Source organism: Metarhizium brunneum, chromosome 6 (assembly GCF_013426205.1).
Source record: "Metarhizium brunneum chromosome 6, complete sequence".
Taxonomy (NCBI): Eukaryota; Fungi; Ascomycota; class Sordariomycetes; order Hypocreales; family Clavicipitaceae; genus Metarhizium; species Metarhizium brunneum.
Window position 1 is genome coordinate 3,205,203 of NC_089427.1, and position 23,632 is coordinate 3,228,834.

Genomic DNA, 23,632 nt, shown 5'->3' on the forward strand with positions numbered 1-23,632 from the left:
CACATGGACTGGCAACAGCATACCGATGCTCATCATGGAAGGGATGGGCGGAAACTTGGGATTACGGGATGGTCAGAATGCATGGATGAATCGAAACGATGGATACCCTTGTTCCCTGTGTCTCTCATTCTCTGTTGTCTCTCACTTACTCTCACTCTCTTTCTGTCTTTCCCTCTTTCTACCTCAAACTTCTCTCTATTTTCTCTTTACCATATTGACAACTATTTCTTCTTTACACTGAGAAGTGTTCTCTTTTCTGTTTTATTTTCTTCAAGGCTGCCCAGCTTTTGTTTTTGCCGCTGGATTGGCAAAAATACAGAGCATCTACGAGGAGTATGACTGGTGCGTTACGGCCGGCACATGGCTGGCAAGCACTGGCAACTTGGAATGGGCAACCAGGATTGGAATTCTACAAGGAGGGAGGAAGAGGGAAACGATGTAAAAAGCGCCCCTCCCGTCCTCCCCCCTCCAAAAAAAGGTACAAAATATGGTTCTCCAAAACAACACAAAAACAAGAGACATGCCGAATCAAGCTGGAAAGAGAAAATGATGTCAGGACACATTCCCGGAAGAAGAAGAAAAAAAAGGGGGAGGGGACCCCTACTTTTGGGCGATGTGATGGATATAGATTCAACTAGGGTAGTCCGTCACCGGATATTACCGTGATATCAGTTGCTGTATGTAAATTGATTTCTTGGTATTCGTTTTTCTATTACGAGGTGGCTTGTGACGACGCGTGTTGCGTGTGATTAAACAATTTAACGAATCGTGCCAGTGTGTAGGCGTAGGCATTTTGGCGGTAGATGGATGCACGTTGCATTGAGCGACATGCTGTGCCACGAGTATAATTTGGGGGAGTGACGAGAACAATTGGCCAACCAAAATGAGGTGTGAGAAATCGACCGAACGGGCGTTTTGGGTGTCAACAGCCGGTGGCCAGCAAATAGAATCAAGGCGGATGGGATGGGATGGGATGGATGGCCCTCCCTCTCCGTCATGGCCCCCATCCTGGCCCGGCCAGCCCGTCAACCCGTCGAACAAGGGGATGGAGGCGGAGAGACAAAGCCATCGACTGGTCGATGCCCTTCTCCATCCATGCCTGGCCTGCGTTCGAGGTTGCTGGATCCGATTTGGCGGGCAGCCGCGGGAAGAGATCGGTTGGTGTCACTTTGTGGTCTCTCGGCTGGTGGATACCGGTGGGTGTTCTCCCGAGGATCTCGAGGTGCAGGTATTTACCCCAGGAACCTCGGCATCTTGGAGGCTGCAAGTGCGGACTACTTACAAGTTCCCCCTCCTTCCCAATTCCAACGTCACGCGAGTCTTGATTTTGCAAATGCCTCAGCTTGTAGATTATTTTTGAGGGCATTCCTTTTATTTCTTCCTTTGTGTTGGGGACTTTTTTTGTGCGCCATCTGCGAATTGATTTGCTGGTGACTCGAGTACACATCCCTTTCCGGTGACGCAATTGGTGCTGGTGGTGCCGAGGGGGAGCTCGAGCTACTTCTAGAAGCCTTAGATATTCACTCGGACCTGGATCACGCACGCCGCGGGCCTTGACGATTCGCAATGGCGGGCAGAGTTCGTCAGCCCATCGACGAGGTTGCCTTCAGCAAGTTCCTGGGCGAAAATGTGCCCGAGATTAAGCTGCCGATTGACCTGAAGCAGGTATCTACGACACTCTGCAGTCCCCCTCCCTCTCTCTTCTTCTCCATCACCTGCTAACACGAAAAATGAACAGTTTGGCTTTGGTCAATCCAACCCGACGTACCAAATCACGGCCGCCGACGCGCGCAAGTTTGTCATGCGCAAAAAGCCCCCCGGCAAACTCGTCTCCAAGACGGCGCACAAAGTCGAGCGCGAGTACCGCATCATGCATGCCCTCGAAAACACCGACGTCGCCGTCCCCAAGACCTACTGCCTCTGCGAGGACGACTCCATCATCGGCACGCCATTCTACATCATGGAGTTTCTGGACGGCCGCATCATCGAGGATTTTACGCTGCCCGACGTGAGCCCGCAGGAGAGGACTGCCATGTGGAAGGCCGCGATTGAGACGCTGGCGCGCTTCCACGCCGTTGACTACAAAAAGGTTGGGCTGGGGCAGTACGGGAAGCCGAGCGGCTTTTACAACCGCCAGATTCAGACGTGGAGCACGATTTGCATGGCGCAGGAGGCGATTGAGGATGTGGAAACGGGCGAGAAGGTCGGCCGGCTGCCGCGGTTCGAGGAGACGGTTGGGTTCTTTATGAACGAGCAGCGGCAGCCGGCTGATCGTACAACGCTGGTGCATGGGGATTACAAGATTGATAACTTGGTCTTTCACAAGACGGAGCCGAGGGTGATTGGAATCTTGGAGTACGTCTTTTCTCCTCTCCGGGGGAGGTATCCTTTCCTCGTACTCGCCTTTGTACTAATGGACTGAAATTGAAATAGCTGGGAAATGTCCACCGTCGGCCACCCGCTCTCCGACGTGTGCAACCTGCTTATGCAGTTCTACACGGCTCGCCACTCGGGGGCTGCGCCAGAGTCAGCAAAGGGCTTTTTGCCCGGCCGCACGCCGGGTCTGCCGACCGAGGCGCAGCTGCTGCAGTGGTATGCCGCCATCACGGGTTACAACCCGCAGCCTGACATGAGCTGGGGCATGGCGTTTAACATCTTCAAGCTGGCCGCCGTGTGCCAGGGCATCGCGGCCAGGTACGCGAGGAGGCAGGCGAGCAGTGAAAAGGCGAAGCAGCATGCCGTTACGAGGGTGCCGCTGGCTGAGTTTGCGTGGGAGCTGGCCCAGGAGGCGGACGGCAAGGCTGGTTCGAAGCTGTAGAATACAGGGAGCTGTGTATGGGATGGTGTGACACGGGGTCTTACGAGTCAGAAGCAGTGGTTTATTGACCTGTGATTTTGGGTACTTGTGAGATGATGCCGAGAGTCAGATTACTGGAACGTGACGTGAAGAAGATGTCTGATAATTCCGGTAAGCTTCGGCTGTACTCGGCTGTGTGTGTGCAGAGCTCATCGAACTTTTTGGCTTAGGTGATGTTGCCTCATCGGAGGGAAAGAGCGCACGTTGGATGCGACTGACGACATTGGATTGACTTGTTAATCTAGCTTTAGTGGACCGGGGCGCTCAGCCCTGCCCACTTACTGTCTGGTATACTATCTCTTTATGCAGTAACTACGGAGTACTGTAACAACTATTTCGTACAACTATGGACAACAATTGGAGCACGAGAGTCCGGTCGATGACACTTTGGTGTTGTAGCGTACATGGCCGACACGCGACGCAAATTGGCGGCACGGGGTGGCGAAGCATTACATTCTATTAGTGTTCCCCGCATGGCCCCAAGCAGCACTGGCAAGCACAGGGTTGCACAGCACTGGACATGGAAGCAGTTGTTCCATTGATCGCTGCTGCATCGCTGCAGCCCAACGGCGCCATGACGCACTGACCGACTGCCGTATGGGCCACATGCAGGCTTCCATGTCAATGTCGGCTGCTTCAATGCTTCCTCGTCTCCTTCAGTCCACACGCGCCTTGCCCACGCCTCCATGCCCGCCAACCCTCCGCCCTCCTAGTTAATATCAAATATTATAGTTCGTCGTTACACATTGCATCTGCAACACCTGTGCGTACCCGTCTTTCATGGCCCCGGACCGCAAGCGGCACATTACCCTGCCGCCGCTGCCTGTTGAAGAGCGCCGTCCTTTGCTGGACAGGCTGGATTCCGACTGTCGTGGCGCGAATGATGACGCGGGGGAGCAGATGTACAGCTGTATGACGAGTCCACATAGCCATTTACCTGTGTATACCAATATTCACCGAATCCGGAGAGACATTCTCAGCGTTGTCGAGGATTACCTGAGTCTGGAGCAGTTGAGGGACGTGAGGATAAACGTCACCGTCATCAGGCCCTTGGTGGACAAGTTTTACGAGTTGGATGATATTTCCATCAGTAAGTTTGAATTCCTCAAATCTCCCTTGCACCCCCCTTCTTCTCGGAATAAAATAAAATGAAAATAAGAAATGATGGGGGTCCTGGGAATAGCATAGGGTGGTGGGTAAAAACGAGCCCTCAGGACTAATCCTCTCTTCAGTTTACTGCTTGTTAGTCAACCGAGCTCAATTCCTCTTGGAAGAGTCTTACTCTAGCACACGGCACAATGTGAATTGGACGCGCGCTACCCTTTGCGAGCTCATTGCTACACGGATTCTCCGGCGGTTGGGTGAAGACCACGAGGGTCCCGAAGGTCTTCTGCTGCTTGCCAATGTTCTCGTCGCTGGGTTTGAGCCGTTTCAGAACGCCCCCGATCATATCCGGGAAGAGGCTGAGGTCAAGACGGCATGGACCTATCACCGCACACTGCCGTCTCTCGAGGTTGCCATCTTGACCGAGAGCAAGCACTTCCTCAGCTCAAGCACCTGCCACCGCATCATAAACGCCATTTACGAAGGCCGCATCATCTACACTCCGTCGACCTTTTGGGACATCATACCGGATCACTACAAATTGAAGCCGATATCCTTGTATGACCCGCGGAAGTCACCATTGCTGAATCAGTATCGCCTGATTGTGCCGCGGAACCGAAATATCCTTGAATCGATACAGTTTGCCATTCTCCTCGCCTTGTACCTTGGTGTTATGCTTGAAAGAGAGAGGAACAGACTTACCGTGCTGGAGGCCGCCTTTGATATCTATGCGTTTGGCTGGGGATTGGATCAGTTTGCTACCATTTTGGCGCACGGATGGTACGTATAATTTCTCCGAGGGCAATTTCACCTGTACGGCTCACTGCCTTGGTTTGCTGACAAGTCTATACTATAGGGGCGTCTATACCCAAAATCTGTGGTCTTTCTTGGACGTTGGGTTCATTTGCATTTACTCAATCTACGTGATGCTTCGACTACATGGCTGGCGCGTAGGCCAGTTGGGACCGGGAGAACAAGCCTTCGATGTGCTCGCACTTGCGGCTCCCATGTTGGTACCTCGATTGGCATTCACCCTACTTTCCGAGAACCTTGTCCTACTGTGTTTAAGATCAATGATGGCAGACTTTTTCTTCCTCACTGCATTATCGGCCTGGTGTTTTTTTGGGTTTCTTCTCAGTCTCCTGTGGCTGGGCGAAGGAGCGCATCCTATTGTGTAAGTTTGTGTGTGCGTATTGCATCACGCTTCATTGCTAAGTTTCAATGCGTACGTAGAACGATATCGAAATGGATGATTTATATTTGGTTTGGACTGGACGGTACCGGCATTCAGCGATCAGTGAGTCTCCAATCACCACAACTGTCAAAATCGAATGACTAACTTGGCAAGACTGAATTCCACTGGCTCCTTGGCCCAAGTCTGATGGTGGCGTTCGCATTTCTCGGCAACACACTCTTTCTCACGATTCTCGTGTCCATGCTCTCAAACACCTTTAGTAATATTTCAGCCAACGCAACGTCAGAAATTCAGTTCCGCCGAGCTGTCCTAACCCTTGAAGGAGTCAAAGCCGATGCCGTCTTTGCATATCAGCCTCCTTTCAATCTCCTGGCGGTCTTCTTCCTTCTACCACTCAAGTTTGTCGTCAGCCCCCGCTGGTTTCACAAGATACACGTCGCCACTGTTCGCCTTGTCAACCTCCCTCTGCTCCTCATTATTGCTGTAGCTGAGCGCCGAATCATATGGACGTCCAAAGCCGTAAACCGCACCATATACCCCCGCGCAAAGAAATGGTTTTGGCAAAAATGGCAGCTCTCCGCCCATCGCTATCTTCGCGCCGTGTTCCAAGTCACGCCCCCGGAAGACGCGCATCCAGAAATTGCAGCGGACGACCATTTAACACAACACCTTATCCGACGCCAGTTTACGAGACAAACGACGGCGGAGGGAGTAGTGCCTCAGGTTCGGAAACCATCGCGTAGGGACTCTATGTTTCCGGATAAATTGAGGGGCTCGTTCAACGGAGACACTATGAACGTGGAGGCTAGGTTGGAGTCTATGGAGAAGTCGATGCAGAAAATGGAGCTGCTGCTTTCGAAATTGGTTTCGGTCGACGATGAGGTCATCACTGATACTTCAGAGGATGATGAACTAGGAGAGGGTAGTACCTTGAGAGAGCCGACCGAGGGATTTACCACGGAGTCATCGTTTGCTGGGCAACAATAGGCACATTCATCCATCCATGTTAGCGAGGCGTTTTGTGTGATTCACTACCATAGCATTTGCCAGCTGTCAATGAATTTGTGGCCATGCAACCGCAGTTCCCTTGTTTTTTTCTCTTCTTTCTCCTTTTTACAGCTTTTTGCACTTTTGTTCTCCTTCCTTCAATCCGTAAAGCTGAACCTAGACCGATCCCCTAAATCGTCTTGTGCAGAAGGACCGAAAATGTGCACAGTAACCTATTTCCATAACAAAACCTGCCTCCACACATGGGCTATCATCACGAATGGCTGCGGCCCCCTCATGGGATTCTCAACTTGTCCGTCGTTCGTGTGCGGTGCTGGAGCTACCAAGGAGAGGCCGAGATTTTACAACACCGTCACGAGGGCGTGTCCGCGTTGTAATGAGGCGCTGGGCATCCCATATGATCGGAACTTGATACGGGTGGTGGAAAGTATGGGATGGGGTTTGAAGATTGGCGCGGGCCCGGACGAGGATGACTGGGGAGTCGATTTGAGGGGCACAGGGTGTAGATGTGTTGTTTTGTGAAAGTCGCAAGATGGCTGGTGGGCTGGGCTTTTGTACGTTGGATGTGGGGGGGAAGGGAGTTCGTGATGCCCCTCCAAGTTTTCAACATGGAGCGTTGTTCGTCGTACACTGAAGAACCGAGCTTTTCACACGTCTAGCTTTACAAGCAGGATATTATACCCAATCAAGTCACAGCTCATTAAATCTCTTTCTCTCTTGTTTATTTTCCCAACAACCCAAGTAAAACCCCTAAATCGTTCATTATTGACGCCCTCACGGCCCCCCTCCACCAACACCCCGCCGCTCAAGATGCTTCCAACGCCAGATACATCCCACGTGCCGTACTCGCGCGTGTACGAACCGGCCGAAGACTCCTTCCTCCTCCTGGACACGCTCTCTTCCCCTTCGGAAACGGCCTTTCTCCAAACGGCCTTCCCGTCGTCGTCGCCCGCGCCGCTGGTCCTCGAGATTGGCACCGGCTCCGGCATCGTCGTCGCCTTTCTCAACGCCCACGCGCGCACGCTCTTCGGCCACCGCCACCTGCTCGCCTGCGGCGTCGACATGAATGCCTTTGCCTGTCGGGCCACTGTGCAGACCGTCCTCACGGCGGCGGCTGCCCACGCCGACTCGCACGGCATGTACCTGGGCTCGTGGACGGGGGACCTCGCGAGCGCGCTGCGGCCGCACGAGGTGGATGTGCTGGTGTTTAACCCGCCGTATGTGCCGACGCCGGAGATGCCCGTGCGGCCGGGGACGTTTGCGGACGACGACGGCGGGGAGCCGAGCTGGGACGACGAGAGCTACTTGCTGAGCCTGTCGTACGCGGGGGGCAGGGACGGCATGGAGACGACGGAGAGGCTGGTTGGGATGCTGCCGGGGGTCTTGTCGGCGAGGGGGTGCGCGTACTTGTTGCTGTGTAGGCAGAACCGGCCCGAGGAGGTGGCGAGGAGGATTGGCGAGCTCGAGGGGTCCTGGAGGGTTGAGGTTGTTGGGAGCAGTGGCAAGACGGCGGGGTGGGAGAAGCTGTGTGTTTTGAGGATATGGAGAGGCTGATGGGGGCTGGGAGTGCTGGACTTGGGGCGTGATGACGAGATGCTAGTGGGATTGAGGCGAGGTCTTTGGATATACCATGGTGGAAGGGCGAGGGAGACTTGTACACGTTTGCTGGTCTAACTTTTTCCGAGGAAAAGGGCCTGTCTACTTGGTTGGCGCGGGCACGTCTGTATAGCTATAGCGTAGAGACAAACATGACGTGTTGGGCAAGGCAAAATGAAGGCATGTCTGAATTGTTTTATTTAGTGGTGACCAAACATCCCATAACGCCAATACCATCGAATGTGCGTCCATAATCGTGATGAAATAACTTCCACAAGTCACCTGCGCTATTCCACCCCGCCATTCATTTTTTTTTTTTGCCCAGCTAGCCACCTTTATACATCAACAATCCGTTGGTCGTTACTGTCTTCAAGCCGAATTTTTCGCCCCGCGCGGATTTGAAAAATCCTCCGCCATTCATCAATACCGTTGGTGGATTCGCTGGCATCAGGAAACGCTTGCACAGTCGTCTTATCCGAATTTCAGTCTCCTCCAGTCCGGAGGCACTTAACCTCTTCCACGACCGCGTCCACGCCCTCGTCCTCTAGGGCCTCCTCTGCCTCCACGGCCGGCGCGTCCGGCCCGCTCGGCCTCCTTGCGTGCCTTGTTCTTGGGCTTGGGTGCGTCGTCAATTAATAGCGTATCGAGGGGCAAAGAGTCGGGGAGAATGAAGTATCGGATTGTGGAGCCTCGAATGTTCATGGTGTCGAGGGAGATGGGATCTTGGCCTCTGGGGGTCATCTTGACGGTGCGCAGGGCCGTGTTCATCTGCGGTGAGACGGAAGAGATGGTGCCGTGGACGATGGTGCCTGAGGGGGGGGGAGGGGGGAGGTCAGCTATGCGCTTTTTGCTCATTGTTCAACCTAGACGGAAAGTCTTCGTCTCGGGCGTTCAAGCGTATTGGCGAGGAGGAGGGTGTATCGTACCATTTTTCAACTCAATCGTCACCGTCTCGTTGGCGCACTTCATCAAGAACCTAGGTCGCGAAACAATCAGCATCGACGTGCGGCCGATTGGAAGCAAAAAAAAAAAACAACGCGACTTCTCTCAAATTTGATGCATAATTCAATATGTACTTACCGAACGAGCTTCATGTTGGGCAGTGATAAGGTGCGGGAGGCAATGTCGAATCAAGGTTGTCGTCGTCGGTGTCCCGCTTGATGCAGTTGCCGCACGCCTCACACAATGTCTCCCTCAGCCTGGTCGAAGCTTTGGCTTGGCAAGGCAAAAAAAAAGCTAGGCCGGAAAAACACGACCGCCAGAAGCTGGGGGCACGTGACTTCGAGATTGGCTCGCCTCGTTTGTTGGCACGGGGCGCGTAGTGGGCGCCTCGGGTCACGGGTGGACAAGTTCCTATCGATAAGACCCGGGGTTAAGCCACCAGGGCGTTGTCCCTCCATTGTCGACGATGAAGACCAAACGGTTCCCTGTACTCTTCTTTTTACATCGTGGCGCTCACGTTCATTTTCTGCATCTTCTGTCGCATTTAGTATTACCTGTCAGCCACCATACCGCGGGCAAGGGGCTGTATTTACAACTGGACAAGCTTTCTTTGCGCATTCGACTACTCTCTCCGGCACATGCCATCCTGAGCTCCTCATCTGGCTTCACTTGCCCCACCAGTCTGCTGCGTTCTTCACGGCCGTTTCGATTTGCACCCTAGGTCGGCGGAAGTTGAGGAAGGGTTCGAGAAGAGTATATGCCATCATGATATCTGGGCGAGGTGGTGCGGGAGCGCGGGCTGGCCGCATCCGCCCGCCTCGTCGCATTGTTCGTGTAAGTTGCCATCTGGTTTAATCACAACGCCAATGAACTGTCCAACATTACAATGCTTGTATTTTCCAAACGGAAGATCTTAAAGCCTCTCTCATCTCAGAGTGGTATTTGCAAAAACTTCTCCTTCACCATTGTCAATATGACCTGAAGCAGTTGAGAGACACTTCTTTGGCTGTTGAAGTCTCCGAAGAAGAAGCACGCATGCACCTGGCAGATGCACCAGTTTGATAACCCTGCAACAACGCCGAAAAAAAAAATATTATGGCTAACAAAATACTCTTCGCAGCCGAATGCCGCAGGGGAAGATGGAGATTTTGAAAACTGTTGGAACATGCTCAAGGAAGCTCTGCGAGATATTCATAACAAAAGTTGCGGCCGACTCTCATTCGAGGAGCTTTATCGGGCCGCTTACAAGATTGTCTTGAAAAAAAAGGGCGGGGTTCTTTATGAGAGAGTCAAGCAGTTCGAGGAACAATGGTTCGCCGAACATGTCATCCCCAAGATTGAGGTATTGGTGACCAAAAGCTTGATCAATGTCGGCATCGATAGGAACTTGGCTAGCTCGGTGAATGAACGTCGCCAGACGGGCGAAAAGTTCCTCAAGGGACTGCGGGATACCTGGGAGGATCACAACATGTCGATGAACATGACGGCGGATATTCTCATGTACCTGGACAGAGGGTACACACAACAAGAGCCAAATCGAGTACCGATATTCGCAACTACTATAGCTCTTTTCCGAGACCACATCCTGCGATCCTGTCTCAACACCAATTCGACTAATTGTGTCATTGATATTCTTATTTCTGTTATTCTGGATCAGATCGACATGGAAAGGGAAGGCGACGTCATTGACAGGACTCTAATACGTAGCTGCAGTCGGATGCTCAGTTGTCTCTACGAGGGCGAGGATGAGAATGAAAGTAGCAAGCTCTATCTCACGGTGTTTGAGCCTCGATTCTTGAGCAACAGCGAATCATTCTATGCTGCCGAGTGCCAGCGCCTTCTTCGAGAATCCGACTCTAGTACGTGGCTGCGGCATACCCAGCGGCGTTTGCACGAGGAGGTAGACAGGTGTGGCACGACAATCGAGCTGGAGACATTGCCCAAAGTTTCGGCAGTAATCGAGGAACAACTCATTGCCAAGCATTTGTCAGAATTCATCGCCCTCGAAGGCAGTGGGTTGAAGTGGATGATTGATAATGACAAGATCAGCGACCTATCGATATTATACAGATTAATTTCCAGGGTAGATGACAAGAAGGTGGCTGTTCGAGACATCTTACAAAAGCGTGTTGTCGAGCTAGGCCTCGAGATCGAAACCGCCCTGCGAAATACCGACTTTTCAACGGCCCAGGCTGATGGAGACGAGCCCGCAGAGGGGGACAAGACCAAAGCGCTCAACCCTGCTGCACAACAAACTGCCGCTGCCGTCAAATGGGTTGACGATGTGCTACGCCTCAAGGATAAGTTTGATAACTTGTTGGTGCAATGTTTCCAGGACGATCTTATTATCCAGACTTGCCTCACTAAAAGTTTCTCTGACTTTATCAACATGTTCGCCCGGAGTTCCGAGTATGTGTCACTCTTTATCGACGACAATCTGAAACGAGGTATCAGAGGCAAGACTGAGGCTGAAGTGGACGTTGTCCTGGACAAGGCCATCGTCCTGATTCGATACCTTCTCGATAGGGACATGTTTCAGACGTACTATCAGAGACACCTGGCTCGCAGACTACTTCATGGCAAGTCTGAAAGTCACGATGTGGAGAAGCAAATCATATCTCGCATGAAGCAGGAATTGGGGCAGCAGTTTACCAGCAAATTTGAAGGCATGTTCCGGGATCTTGTGACGTCCTCGGAGCTCACAACAACATATCGGGACCACATCCGCAACGTCAGCGATGGCGAAAAGGTCATCGACTTGAATGTCAGCGTGCTCACCACCAACTACTGGCCACAGGAAGTCATGGGTCGGCAGGCTTCCATCGGCGACGGCTCCCGCATCACTTGCAACTACCCGCACGAAGTTCAGAGGATGCAGGCCAGCTTCGAGCAGTTCTACCTCAGCAGCAGGAACGGGAGGAAACTCACATGGATCGGCACAACTGGCAGTGCTGATATCAAATGCATATTTCCCGCAATCCCTGGAAAGTCTGGCGCGTTGGCCAGGGAGAGGCGGTATGAAATCAATGTACCCACGTTTGCCATGGTTGTGTTGATGCTGTTCAACGACCTCCAAGATGGTGAGAGCCTCTCCTTTGAAGAGATCCAGGCCAAGACCAGCATCTCCACGTCAGACCTTATGAGGACATTGACAGCCATTGCAGTGGCGCCAAAGTCTCGAGTGTTGGCCAAGGATCCCCTCACCAAATCCGTCAAACCCGGCGACAAATTTGCCTTCAACTCCAGTTTCCAAAGTAAGACGGTACGCATCAAGGCACCAATAATCAACGCAGTGTCCAAGGTCGAGGACTCGCAGGAGAGAAAGACTACAGAAGAGAAGAATAACCAGACGAGGGCCCATATTGTGGATGCTGCAATCGTGAGAATCATGAAGTATGTTCCGGGCTCGCCTCAGTCTTGTGTAGTATCCACAGCGCCGCTAACTTTTTTTTTCAAGATCTCGAAAAGAACTCAGCCACTCGCAGCTAGTTAGTGAGGTTCTCTCACAACTTGTCGGCCGATTCAAGCCCGAGGTGTCTCTCATCAAGAAGCGGATCGAGGATTTGATTGGGCGGGAATACCTGGAGCGACCGGACGAAGAAGGGGCGCCGTCAATGTACCGCTACGTGGCATGAGTGGTTGTCTCTCACGAAGTCATGAACATTTGTAACGGCGCAGAACGGGTTTGGGGGATTCCGTAGCACAATTGGAGATTCTTGCATCGCGGGAGGTTTTGGGTTGCATGGCAAGGCGATGGAAGGATTACTCACATCTCTGTTATTAGCGGCTGCTGCTGGTTTACAAAGTTAGATGCCATGTTACTAGATGCATACTATTGCCATTATCGTGCCGAAATTTGTGTGCTGTGTCGGTGCCAGACGTACAACTACGGGCACGTATATGTACTTATATGTAGGCACCTGATAGGTAGCGTACAGCTCGGCGGCGTGCGTGCAACTTGGTTACTCGCCGTGTTACCAATGGCCCTCGCGGTATTCCCAGATAGTTTCAAGTACGCCGACAATTCACACTTAGAAACAAGAGACTCCTTCAAATCCTAGGCATTCCATGCCCCCAGTGCCAATCCATATCCCGGGCATGCCTCACACCTTCTCCCCACCGGCCTCCAGAAAGCCGGAACCCCAGCCGAGGAACAACCAAGGTTGAGCTCCGACTCTCGGCCACCAAGCTTCATCCATCAACCTCCAAAAAAAAAGCGTCACAAAACTCACTGCACGCCCTTGCCTCCATAATCAACACCGTGCATCTCTCCCATAAACCGAGCATTCGCTCCTCATCCTCCCTATACTCGCCATGTTCGTCCTCAGAAGGACAATGGCCACCATGGCCGCGCAGTCGCCCCTCAAGCAGGCAGGCAAAGTAGTCTGCATCGGCCGCAACTACGCGTACGAACTTGCCGCCCCCCGACCCCCAAGCCGACTCTGGCATTCATTCATTCACTCACCCATTCGCACATCCGCGAACCCCTAGACAGAACGTGCAGCTGACCCATCCGCAGGGACCACATCGCCGAGCTGAAGAACATGAAGCCCAAGCAGCCATTCTTCTTCCTCAAGCCGCCGTCGTCCATCGTCCTGCCCGGCGAGGGGCCGTGCCTGCAGCCAAGAGGCGTCAAGATGCACTTCGAGGTCGAGCTAGCCCTCGTAATAGGCAAGATTGTGCGGGATCTCCGCGCCGACGACAGACAGGGCGCTCTGGAAGCCATCAAGGGTAGGGTGCACTCTTCCCCCCCCGATTTGGCTTTGTGAACATTCGCGTCGCCGCGCACAGAGTGGGACGTGTGCTAAGTGAACGTGAATAGCGTACGCCGTCGCCATCGACATGACGGCCCGCAACGTCCAGGACGAGGCTAAGAGGAAGGGCCTGCCGTGGGACATTGCCAAGGGCTTCGACACGTTTCTCCCCATGAGCAACGTGATTCCCAAGACGGCCATTGGCGACCCGCAGGACGTGGAGCTGTTCCTGGAGGTGAATGGCGAGACGAGGCAGAAGGGCTCTACGGGGTTGATGATTTACCAGATCCCCCGGATTATGAGCGACATCTCCAGGGTCATGACGCTGCAGCCTGGCGATATCGTGCTGACGGGGACGCCGGCGGGCGTCGGGCCCGTTGTGCCGGGGGATGTCATGAGGGCCGGCGTGAGGGTCGGCGGGAGGGAGGTGGAGGAGGGCAAGATGGAGGTCAGGGTTGAGCAGTCGCCTTCTTCGTACGTGTTTGCTGAGACATGAGTTGAGACTTGGGCCAGGGCTGCATGGACGGTGGTGTATTAGCGGCGGGGGCTATGTACGTTGACGGAATGAGCAAGGAAACTAAATGACATAGATTTATTATTATCTTTGTATTGTATAGTAAAGAGTGCCTTCATTTATCCAAACTCGATTCATCTACCGCCTACTCCGTATCCAACAACGCTAATTTCTCATGCTCATATTTCGTCACTCCTAGTAGGTAGGCCTACTCATTCATCATCACGACCTTTGTCCCGCCCCTTAGACGGCAAGATTAGGATCCGGTATGGAGCCCGGCTTCGGAGCCCAGTCCGCCAACTGTCCACACTCACCACATCGCCTCTTTGCCTCATCGTTCTTAAAGTCCTCAACTGCCTGCTTGATCTGCGTCCCCAGGTCGGTACAGTGAAAGGCAGCTTCGTGGACTACAACACCGCCGTCGCAAGATGCGCAGTACCATCGCATGCGGTCGATGGACTCTACGGGGCGGCGCTGCTCGAGAACAACGCCCACTGTGTTGGCGAAGCGCACCGGGTTGTGAGGGGTATTGGGTGGCAGCAGAAACATATCACCCTCGCGGATGATGATGTCTCGGAAGGTGCCGCCGTCGACGACTTTGAGCATCATTGCGCCGCGGTATTGGTAAAACCACTCTGGGGTCTGGTTGATGTGGTAATCAGTGCGAGCGTTGGGGCCGCCAACAATCTGTAAAGTATGAGTATGCAAGCAAGCACGACACGAAGAGGTGTAAATGGCCAAAAAAAAAAAAAAAACTCACCATGACGGTGAAATCATCGTTGTAGACGCAGTAGTTGTTGATTGGTGGCTGGAGCATATGCGAGTTTTCCTCTAGCCTTGACATTTAAAAACCGCTGTTAGCATCCTGTAATGCGAAACGGCTGCCTGTTGGGGAACACAAGAAATGAGCCGACTGAGGCATAAGTGAGTTGACTCACCACTTGGGCAGGTTCACGGGAGGGCCCAGCATGTTGACCGCCCGGGCGAATAATAGCTCTATTCTATGCAGTCGCGGGATTGCGATTAAAAAGAACCACCAGAGATCGTTGCTGTTGTTGAGTTGCTCTGCTACGTGCTTTGAGAGAAAAACTGGCTCCGGTGGTTGAGAGTCGAGAGTCGAGACGTTGCCGCGTTTGTAAGCCAAAAGCGAGTCTGGCATCAGGCGCTCGGGTTTAGTCGGTCGTGCACACACCTCGCCCCCGGCTTTGCAATGCGACTTGTATTTGAGATGATCAACATTCGACAGCAGATTGGACCAAGTTATGGAACAGCTGATTATTCGCATAAGGCGCAGCATGCAAAGTCCAATCGTGTGTTGCACCCGAGAGCCGTTGCGCAGCATGCCGTACATATGTGCTCCTCATGCATCAAGGGTCGTTGGTTGACGGGTCCGGCCATATTGCTCAGTTGGACAAGGCAAACACCGACACATCCGGCTTGACGGCACGCAGCCACAGAGTCGGCAAAGTTTATCGTGGAGACAAAACCGTGGGACGTGAAGCAATGCACTCCGATTGTTGGCCAATGATGAAAAGAAATACAGCGTAGAATGAAAGGAGATTCCAAGCAATTGCTGTTGCACCATGTTGCATAACTCGGGGTCGTTGACGCCATTAGCGCGGCGCACCTGCCATTTGCTGGGACTGCCACTCGCCAGCGGGCAGGCAGGAGCTACCCGCCGCACCGTGAGTGCCGTGACTGGCTGCTGTGAAACCATCCTTGATCCGCGAGTGAACATGTGGCCACCCTGTCGCAGGTGACCAGTCTCCAACGCAGTACGCCGTACAACCAGCAAGCCATGCAGATAACGTGCTCAATATAGCTCCCTCTCTGTTCAACAAGTCGATAAACTTCGGCCACAGTCCTCCTTTCTTCCCCAAATCACCATCCTCCGCTCTTTGTCCAGCCCTTTCAACACCGACTCCTTTCCGTCGCTGGCAAACCCCACGAAGCTCAAGTCCTCTGTGCATGTGCTCCCTACAGCCCTTTGAACGTTGAAACACGAGATTGCGACATCCCTTCCCCCTAGTCTTTTTTCGCCGACATCATCGGCCAGACCCCAACATTCACCATCATGAACCACGCAGGCATGGATCACGGCGATATGGACCACGGCGACCACGGCGGCATGGAAGACATGTGCAGCATGAGCGTATGTTGCAACCCCTTCGCCTCGCCGTCTGCTTGCCTAACTGTTCATAGATGCTCTTCACATGGGACACCACCAACCTGTGCATCGTATTTCGCCAGTGGCACATTCGCTCAACGCCAGGCCTCATATTCTCCCTAGCCGCCGTCGTCCTTCTCGCCATGGGCTACGAAGCGCTGCGTGCCCTGTCACGACGGTTCGAAGCAAGTGTCGACAGACGCATGTCCGCCCTGCCTCGTAAGTTTCACTCGCATCTTTGCTCTCCCCCCCCCTCCCTTTCTCCCAATGCGGATACATATCCCGGAGCTCTTCAACCTCATTGCGTCATATTTCCCCCATGCCCATGGGATCTGTGCCAATGCTAAGACTTGTGTGATGCCTCGAGGCGATGAACAAGATGCTGAGATCACACCCTTACTCGCGCCAGGATCCAGCCATCCGGACATTGGCAAGCAAGGGCACCTCATCAAGGCTGTTTTCTACGGTGTCCAGACTTTCTACGCATTCATGCTCATGTAAGTTTGATGTTTTGCCTGCTATCTTGGCGCGTAAATCAATGCGCTGACGAGCAACTTGTGCGCAGGCTCGTTTTCATGACATACAATGGCTGGGTAATGCTTGCAGTGTCGCTGGGTGCCTTTCTGGGCTATCTGTTCTTTGGTCACTGCACATCTGCCACCAAGGACAACGCATGCCACTGAGAGGCAACGTCAAGCCTATACATCTTCTCTCTCTCCACGTACACCGTTCAAATGAAGAATTCCAACGGCCCAGATATTCCTCAGATACCAACAGTTCAGCGAAGCAGTTAGTCATATTTACGCACACTAATAAATGAACAAAAAAATATTTCTAAATTATACGCTACATTGATCCGCCCAGCATTCATTCCTCTTCATGTGTACGAGCCCCCCACGGCCATCTCATCTATACTTTGATCCTTGATCACATCTTGGCCGGCTCGTTGGTGCCCTTCTTCGCCTCGCCCACCTCGTTGAAGACGCCCTCCTCTTCCGCCCTCAGAATAATGTCATAATCGCCATACGTATCATTATGCTCAATCTCGGGGTCCTCCCCGTACGCAATCCTAGCCGCATCCACCAGCAGCCTCCCCGTCATGCCCCATACCTTGAACCTCCCCTCCTGCTCCTGCTGCGCCTCGAGCGCCTCGCCCATGTTGCCGTGCGCGCTCGCCCTCCTCGGCTTCGCGACCCGCTGGTTGTTGACGGGCACGTAGAAGTTGTGTACCCGCCACGGCAAGTCCTTCCACGACATCCACGCGCCGTCGTACCACGTCCCGGGGGGCAGCTCCTGCCCCGGCCGGGGCGGCAAGTCGTGCGCCTTGAGGAAGTTGTAGAACGGGGCGCTAAACACGGCGGCGACCTCGCGCGCGTCCAGCCTCGGGATCAGGGACTCCTCGACCAGCGGGCCAGGCGAGCCGGGGTGCGCCCTGTCGTCGGCGTGGAGAAAGGCGACGCACGGCGTGACGACGAGGTGCGTCCTCGCCAGCGAGGGGGGCAGGCTGCACAGCGGCTCTATGCGGAACGGCCTGGGCAGGCGGAGGTCATCCATCGGCAGGCCGATCTCCTCAAAGGCCTCCCGGCGCGCGATTTGGTCTATGTACCAGCCCCCGTGTCAACTGTTGCCGCTCTCCTGACACCAAGGGGGAAAGAAAAAGGGCGGGGGGCTATATTCATCCCCCCCCCTTTTTCTCCACCGCCCAGGACACAAGGGAATACAAGGCATTGTCTAGGGGGGAAAGGGAGGGGGAAAGGGCAATAGTACTTACAAGGTGTCTCTTCCAGGCTGTCGGCCTTGCCCCCCGGAAGCGCGGCATGGCCCGAGAAGCTCCTCAGGCTCGCGGCCCGCATGGTAATAACGACGCGCAAGTCGCCCCAGCGGTCCGCGTACAGCAGGACCAGGACGGCGGCGCGCTTCCGGGCAGGCAGGGCGTCCCATAGCGGCAGGGGAGGCGGCCTGTACGCCCGGAGGCGGTTGAGGGCAGCCTGGCCGAGGGGGTGAGCGAGGGCCATGACACAGGGATACATTTGGAAACATACCGAGGAGAAGGAATTCAGGCCGGCCATTGTAGATGCATCGTAGTACAAGGACTCTTCAAACGCGTCGACAAGGTCTGCGAGCAGGTGTGGCTGGTCGTTGTTGAGACGAGCGTCGAGGGCGGCCGCATCGGCGTGGTGCTGGTGGTTTGGCGCGAGCCCCGCAGCCGAGGCCCGTGTAAGCTGGTCCCGGAGATCGGCGACGTCACGGTCCGTCAGCGACAGTCCCGGCTTGTCCTGGTCGTCCTGGTCGTCCTGGTCGTCTTGGTCGGGCGGGTGATTGAACGAGTCGCACCAGTCGGCATCCGCATCCGCATCGGCGCCCGCGGCTGGGGTGCTGAGCGGTGGTGGTGTTCCTGTGCAGGTTGGTGGTGACGATGGATTGACCGTGGTGGGATTCTGGTCGCTGGCCGTTACCGGCATGCTTGGTGGTGGCGGACTGGACTGAAAAACCTTGGAGGATGAAAGGTGCAAGTGACGGCTGCCGGGATGAAGTTGGTTGGTGATTGGTCGTGCCGATGTTCGGTAGGGTTGGGAGTTGGGGTGCCAAACGTTCATCCGGCCCGGCTGATGGGCGGTGCCAATGTACTAGTGCTGGTCGAGGCACAACTTCCAGATGTCAACTTGTGCCAGTCGCCGAGGCATTGAAACGGCCTACCTAAGCTACCTACTAAGTAGGGTGTCCCGTTAGCGGGACGGATGACACCTGGAAACTGCTAGGTAACTACTCCGTGCCTCTAAGTAGATAGTAGTTACCATCTCGGCAATCGCAATGCCCAACAATCTACTACTAGTGGCATCCTCACACCGCATTTCCATCTCCTCTACGAAATCATCTCACCATCCCCATTCGGCAATGGCCAATTCAGACGACCCCAAGTCAATGCATACATACTCGAGAGCATCCACGCGTCCCAAAACAAACGTAGCATCTGCGTGCTCCCACCCCCATGTAACCGCTCCCCCGCCTCAGCTATTACGGATTCTTGTGGCATTGCGGGGAGATCAAGGCCAGGAAAAACAGCCTTCTGTGGCGGCGGGGCTTCCCATCCTTTCCCCAACGTCACGCACATGTCATGATGTGACCATGGAACGACACCCAATTGCTTCACGGGACTTGACGATATTTGCCTCGCACATGTCTTTCAAATCCATCTATTTTCAGACCCCAAAAATCATCATAGCTGGTCTAGGAAATGATAGCCATTAGAAAACTTTCTACCCCCAAGTGACATGAGCGAGAGAGCAGAGGAAAGTCAATTAAACACCCAATATATGCCATGCACTCAAACTCCCGAAATCTAGACCGTCTCTAAATCCATTTCGTTGGAATCCTTGCCGTGGGGGAATAAAAAAAATGAAGTGCTGAAGATGAAAGCAAGCATGCTCTGTCCTGTACCATTCGCCAGCACCGTGTATCCGTTCCATCATGCGTCTAATGGGAAAACCTTTAGTGATGAATATTGCCCAACATAATCGATTCCGGAACGACCTTCATTTGCAGTTTCATCTGTTCTCGTCGCTTCGCCGCCTTCTCCACCAAGATTTGTTTATGTCTGTCAGACGGCCGGGTGATTGATTCGCGCATCTGATCCTGCTTGAGGCCCGTGAATTGACCATCTGACCCAATACGAGAGGTACTTGATGTGCGTCTATGAAACTTGCTATCCTCAGAGGTTCGGCTGGCAAACCAGTCTTTAAGGTTGGACATGACGTGGCCGTCATCACCATCATCATTATCGTCATCAGAGTCGCTATCCCATGCGCTCATCAGAGGCGGGGCGGGACTCGGTCTGGGGGGTGGTGCTGTGACCAAGGCATGTATTGGTGTAGAGGGTGCTGAGCGTGAGAGCGAAGTTGCACTGATCCTGGATGTGCCATGGGCATTCGGTGATAGGGATTGCGATGCAGATTCCTCCTGGTGCTTCGGCTGCTGAGATCCTTTGAACAAGCTCTTTTGTTTGGTTTTGGTCGCGACAGTGTCAATAGGCTGAGGGGGTTCTCGGCGGCGGAATCGCGAAGCAGCCGCAAATGCGAGACTCAATGATGACCTCTTCTTCTTGCTTGGTGCAGGAAGCTGCAAAGAACTGTCGCTTAGTTGGCAAGAATTTCTGCTTGCAAGCTGAGCCGTAAACTCGTGATACTCTCCTGCAGCAGCATAGTCGCTGAATTGACCATAGGCCGGGTCCCACGGGCGGACTGAGCCCTCATCCAAGTGCATCTGGGCAAACGAGCCGCTCAAACTTCCAAACTGCTTCTCACTTCCGTCACGCATTGGTTGTTTGTGAATGCTCAGCGGTGGCGGCATAATAGACAGGTCGGGAGACATGGGACCCCATGAGCTTCCCCTGCTAGAGGACTCATCTACATCGGTCTCCAACACCGGCACCAGGTGATAGTCTGGAGTCTCGTAGGTCACTGGCTCGTCCAATCTCACCCCCGAACCTGTAGAAGACGAGTCTGAGTCCGCGCCTCCCGAACGGAAGGATTGCTCATCCATTACATCCACGTCCATACCAGTGAGCTGGTAAATCTTCTGCTGCGAAGAGCGACGAGACCACGTTGATGCCGTAATGCTGTTCCTATGAAAGTGACCAGACTGGGGTGAAGATGAGACGATCACCGAGGGGAGTCGCCGCGGCGCAGAGCTAGGCATTTCTGCCCGAGTATCGTTTCTCCGGTTAATAGGAAACGATCCTTGAAAGGCAAAGGCTGGCAATGACGCCGGCGCGGTCGCGGAGCTCTTTCCACGAGGCTGAGGGGTCATGGCTCTCGGGATAGAGGATGGTGATGTAGAAGGAAGAGGTGGTAGTGGTCTGTTTGCGTATGCCTGCATGTTGGCGGGTGTCGAAGCGCTGTACTTATGACCACGACGGAATTGGCGGTTCTGAGGCTGTTCTGGCGGAGTAAGTTGGTTCATGATGTGGTTTTGAGAGGTCGGTCTCTGCCCCCTGTATTTGAAACGGCAACAAGTACAGGCTTCAATGGGCTATTGTCGTGGTCGCCTGTGAATCAGGCTTCGACTTGATTGACGTGCGGGCGACAATAGGAAGAAAAGGCCGGCAGGCGCTACACCTGCTGATAGAGTGGCTGATACTATGCCGCTCAAACAATAGCCTGAAATGCTGAAAGAAGAATGAGCAAGAGCGGATCCCCTCGATTCATGTCCCGACCATATGAAAGCACGAAGCCCCGTGGTCGGCTAAGATAATCAGTCTCGGCCTTCTTTGTTGTGATGCTCGAAAAGCCCGGCCAGGCGTTGTCCAAATGCGTCAACTGCCGAGTTATCGCGTGTGATGACGGGGTGTTGGTGGCAGCCAATGCCCAAGTCTTATGCTAGGATAAACTACTAATATACCCGGTCAAAAGTGATTATGCAACGGAAGGGCGACAAGATGCGGCGACGGAGGTCAAAGGGCCAGACACACAAAAAAAAAGAAAGAAGAATCACCAAGATCTTTGGGGGGAAATAAGAGGCGGCGCTTTAATCAAGTACATACACAAGGCTTGTTGGTTTTTGTTCCGGGGTGTGTGTCCCCTCTGGTCTTTTGGCCCTCCTCTTGGATCCTCTTTTGCACAATTGCTGCGATGGTCGACATGGTCCGGGCAATCCATGTTTGCCCCATCTTCCCATCTTTGCCATGTTGCCATGGGCCATCTGCCCTCCCATGTCTCCCGGTTGCGGGTGCATGCGACTGTAACAGAGCACGGAGTACCGAGAGTGCATGCAAAGAAGGTCAAGTTCAGTGCAGCACCCCGTACCCCGTACAGAAGACGACGATGGAAGCGCAGCCACTCGCCTGGTGGTGTGGGCAGCCGGCCTGCGAATGGCCGACGACTTTGTTGGCGCATGTATCGCAGGATTGTTGTTAGAGAATGAGCGCGACACCATAAGCCATCTCTGATGGACGGATCCTTGCCATGCCCCAGTCCTGCCATCTGGACCTTCCCAATTGTGTCATCCGCCCACCCAGGCGTGGAAAGCCGCCCCCCGCGCATGCCATATTCATGTTCCTTCATGCCCTTGGTATCCTGCCCTGCCGACAATCAATATCAGCAGGAGTACTCCGTACGGAGTACCCCGTATTACTTCATACAGTACTTAAGTACATCGGTACATGGCACTCCTTACTGCGTCATTTCACTCCTTGCTGGCACTATGTACCCCGTTAGCCCTTGCCAAGCCAACATTGAACGTCAACCCCATGTCCTGGACCACCGTCTCCACTGCAAACAGGGCTGCTGCCACCTCCCGATAATATTTCATCCTCAGTTGGTTGCTCCTGCCTCTTCCTGGCAGCATTGCACTTGACAACATTTGGGGCATCCTCTGGCACAGCCAGCCAGCCAAGGCCAGCCACACACCCACTCCTCCAACTCTCCAACTTTCAAGTTAAACCTCCCACAAGTCAGTAATCCTTCCACACCGGCTTCCATCAGCCTCGACGTAACCGTCCGATGTAAGATGCATAATGCCAACTATGCGCATCGTCATCTGCGAATCCAACCGGCTCAGCAGCATAATCAATGTGGACACCTTGGCTGAGACCTTTTCCTACGACGTCGTTGTTCAAGATGCTGACCGCCCACTTTCTCACTCGCTCACTGTGTAGTCGTGAGACATGATAACCACTTGGCCCAGAAGATGGTCAGACTGTTTTCTAGAACCAACTCACCAGCGAGGCTTTATTACTGAGTAGTAGTAATGTGGCGTTGGCCGTTGAATGGCTGAAATGGCAGCCGGCGACGGATTCGCCATGCATTGAAAGCGTGAGCAGCATCACACTAAGCAGGCTAACCACCTTCGCCGCCGTTCCAGCCTAAATCCAACAAGGCCCGCTCCGCCTGAATCGTGCTATTGAGGCAACCTCGGCTTTACAACTATTTGCAATGCCTCAATCACCGGGCAAGACTGCTCGCTTGGCGGTGCGGATGGGCGAGTGTCGTGGACGCCTCGCTCATGCAACTTTCAATGTCAACGGTGGGCTCATTGAGAGTTGTGAGTAAGACTCACAACCTAACTGCGCTGTACGGGGCCCCCGAAGACCGAATGAGTCTGCAACTGAGACATTCAAGGCGTCGCTGGTCGCCTGACGACCCCTCAAAAAAGCCTCTGAGGAAGTACGGAGTATGTACGCGTCTCACAGACCTAGGGCGCATGATGCCGATTAATAACGGGCAAACGGATGAAGAGTAATGCTATACATGGCCGCAACGCGGAGGAACATTTGAAGATGCCTCCCGCTCAACAAACTTCTTCACCGACTTATTTTCTCGGTATACTTTGGTCCACGTGAAGAGCAGAGCGTTAACGACCGGGTAAGAACAACACACCATGGAGGCTGCCGCGGTACACTGTATCTATGCAAGCAAAACAATGATGAATACCGCCATCTCCGCAATACAGTGACCGAGCATAATGATGCCAGAACACGCCACCGCCCGGACTGGAACGG

The 23,632-nt window shown here is 53.8% G+C and overlaps 10 protein-coding genes across 10 annotated transcripts; 6 read left to right on the top strand and 4 right to left on the bottom strand.

Annotated features, from left to right (window-relative positions):
• Window positions 1–1,566: 1,566 nt before the first annotated feature.
• On the top strand, window positions 1,567–2,818 carry Acad11 (Acyl-CoA dehydrogenase family member 11; the record flags this gene model as incomplete). Its single annotated transcript, XM_014690551.1, has 3 exons — window positions 1,567–1,665; window positions 1,739–2,355; window positions 2,434–2,818. The coding sequence occupies 3 exons, from the start codon at window positions 1,567–1,569 to the stop codon at window positions 2,816–2,818; spliced, it is 1,101 nt and encodes a 366-aa protein (XP_014546037.1).
• Window positions 2,819–3,637: 819 nt separating this feature from the next.
• G6M90_00g103120 (uncharacterized protein) lies at window positions 3,638–6,143 on the top strand (the record flags this gene model as incomplete). Its single annotated transcript, XM_014690550.1, has 5 exons — window positions 3,638–3,947; window positions 4,090–4,741; window positions 4,818–5,135; window positions 5,195–5,258; window positions 5,310–6,143. 5 exons carry the CDS (start codon window positions 3,638–3,640, stop codon window positions 6,141–6,143), a joined length of 2,178 nt encoding a protein of 725 aa, XP_014546036.1.
• An 831-nt stretch (window positions 6,144–6,974) lies between these two features.
• MTQ2 (eRF1 methyltransferase catalytic subunit MTQ2) lies at window positions 6,975–7,718 on the top strand (the record flags this gene model as incomplete). Its single annotated transcript, XM_014690549.1, has 1 exon — window positions 6,975–7,718. The coding sequence occupies one exon, from the start codon at window positions 6,975–6,977 to the stop codon at window positions 7,716–7,718; it is 744 nt and encodes a 247-aa protein (XP_014546035.1).
• A 549-nt stretch (window positions 7,719–8,267) lies between these two features.
• smd1 (Small nuclear ribonucleoprotein Sm D1) lies at window positions 8,268–8,854 on the bottom strand (the record flags this gene model as incomplete). The annotated part of the gene is made up of 3 exons (XM_014690548.2): window positions 8,268–8,569; window positions 8,687–8,736; window positions 8,841–8,854. The coding sequence occupies 3 exons, from the start codon at window positions 8,852–8,854 to the stop codon at window positions 8,268–8,270; spliced, it is 366 nt and encodes a 121-aa protein (XP_014546034.2).
• A 613-nt stretch (window positions 8,855–9,467) lies between these two features.
• Window positions 9,468–12,337, top strand: CUL3 (Cullin-3; the record flags this gene model as incomplete). The annotated part of the gene is made up of 3 exons (XM_014690547.1): window positions 9,468–9,536; window positions 9,823–12,095; window positions 12,160–12,337. The coding sequence occupies 3 exons, from the start codon at window positions 9,468–9,470 to the stop codon at window positions 12,335–12,337; spliced, it is 2,520 nt and encodes an 839-aa protein (XP_014546033.1).
• A 709-nt stretch (window positions 12,338–13,046) lies between these two features.
• Window positions 13,047–13,952, top strand: G6M90_00g103160 (uncharacterized protein; the record flags this gene model as incomplete). The annotated part of the gene is made up of 3 exons (XM_014690546.1): window positions 13,047–13,108; window positions 13,222–13,433; window positions 13,525–13,952. The coding sequence occupies 3 exons, from the start codon at window positions 13,047–13,049 to the stop codon at window positions 13,950–13,952; spliced, it is 702 nt and encodes a 233-aa protein (XP_014546032.1).
• Window positions 13,953–14,213: 261 nt separating this feature from the next.
• Window positions 14,214–14,940, bottom strand: BNA1 (3-hydroxyanthranilate 3,4-dioxygenase; the record flags this gene model as incomplete). Its single annotated transcript, XM_014690545.1, has 3 exons — window positions 14,214–14,657; window positions 14,731–14,806; window positions 14,909–14,940. The coding sequence occupies 3 exons, from the start codon at window positions 14,938–14,940 to the stop codon at window positions 14,214–14,216; spliced, it is 552 nt and encodes a 183-aa protein (XP_014546031.1).
• A 1,104-nt stretch (window positions 14,941–16,044) lies between these two features.
• CTR2 (Copper transport protein CTR2) lies at window positions 16,045–16,820 on the top strand (the record flags this gene model as incomplete). Its single annotated transcript, XM_066131610.1, has 4 exons — window positions 16,045–16,122; window positions 16,173–16,356; window positions 16,505–16,634; window positions 16,703–16,820. 4 exons carry the CDS (start codon window positions 16,045–16,047, stop codon window positions 16,818–16,820), a joined length of 510 nt encoding a protein of 169 aa, XP_065987534.1.
• A 244-nt stretch (window positions 16,821–17,064) lies between these two features.
• On the bottom strand, window positions 17,065–18,599 carry PCD1 (Peroxisomal coenzyme A diphosphatase 1, peroxisomal; the record flags this gene model as incomplete). Its single annotated transcript, XM_066131611.1, has 3 exons — window positions 17,065–17,735; window positions 17,909–18,125; window positions 18,180–18,599. 3 exons carry the CDS (start codon window positions 18,597–18,599, stop codon window positions 17,065–17,067), a joined length of 1,308 nt encoding a protein of 435 aa, XP_065987754.1.
• A 1,027-nt stretch (window positions 18,600–19,626) lies between these two features.
• Window positions 19,627–21,096, bottom strand: G6M90_00g103200 (uncharacterized protein; the record flags this gene model as incomplete). Its single annotated transcript, XM_014690542.1, has 1 exon — window positions 19,627–21,096. The coding sequence occupies one exon, from the start codon at window positions 21,094–21,096 to the stop codon at window positions 19,627–19,629; it is 1,470 nt and encodes a 489-aa protein (XP_014546028.1).
• Window positions 21,097–23,632: the final 2,536 nt, after the last annotated feature.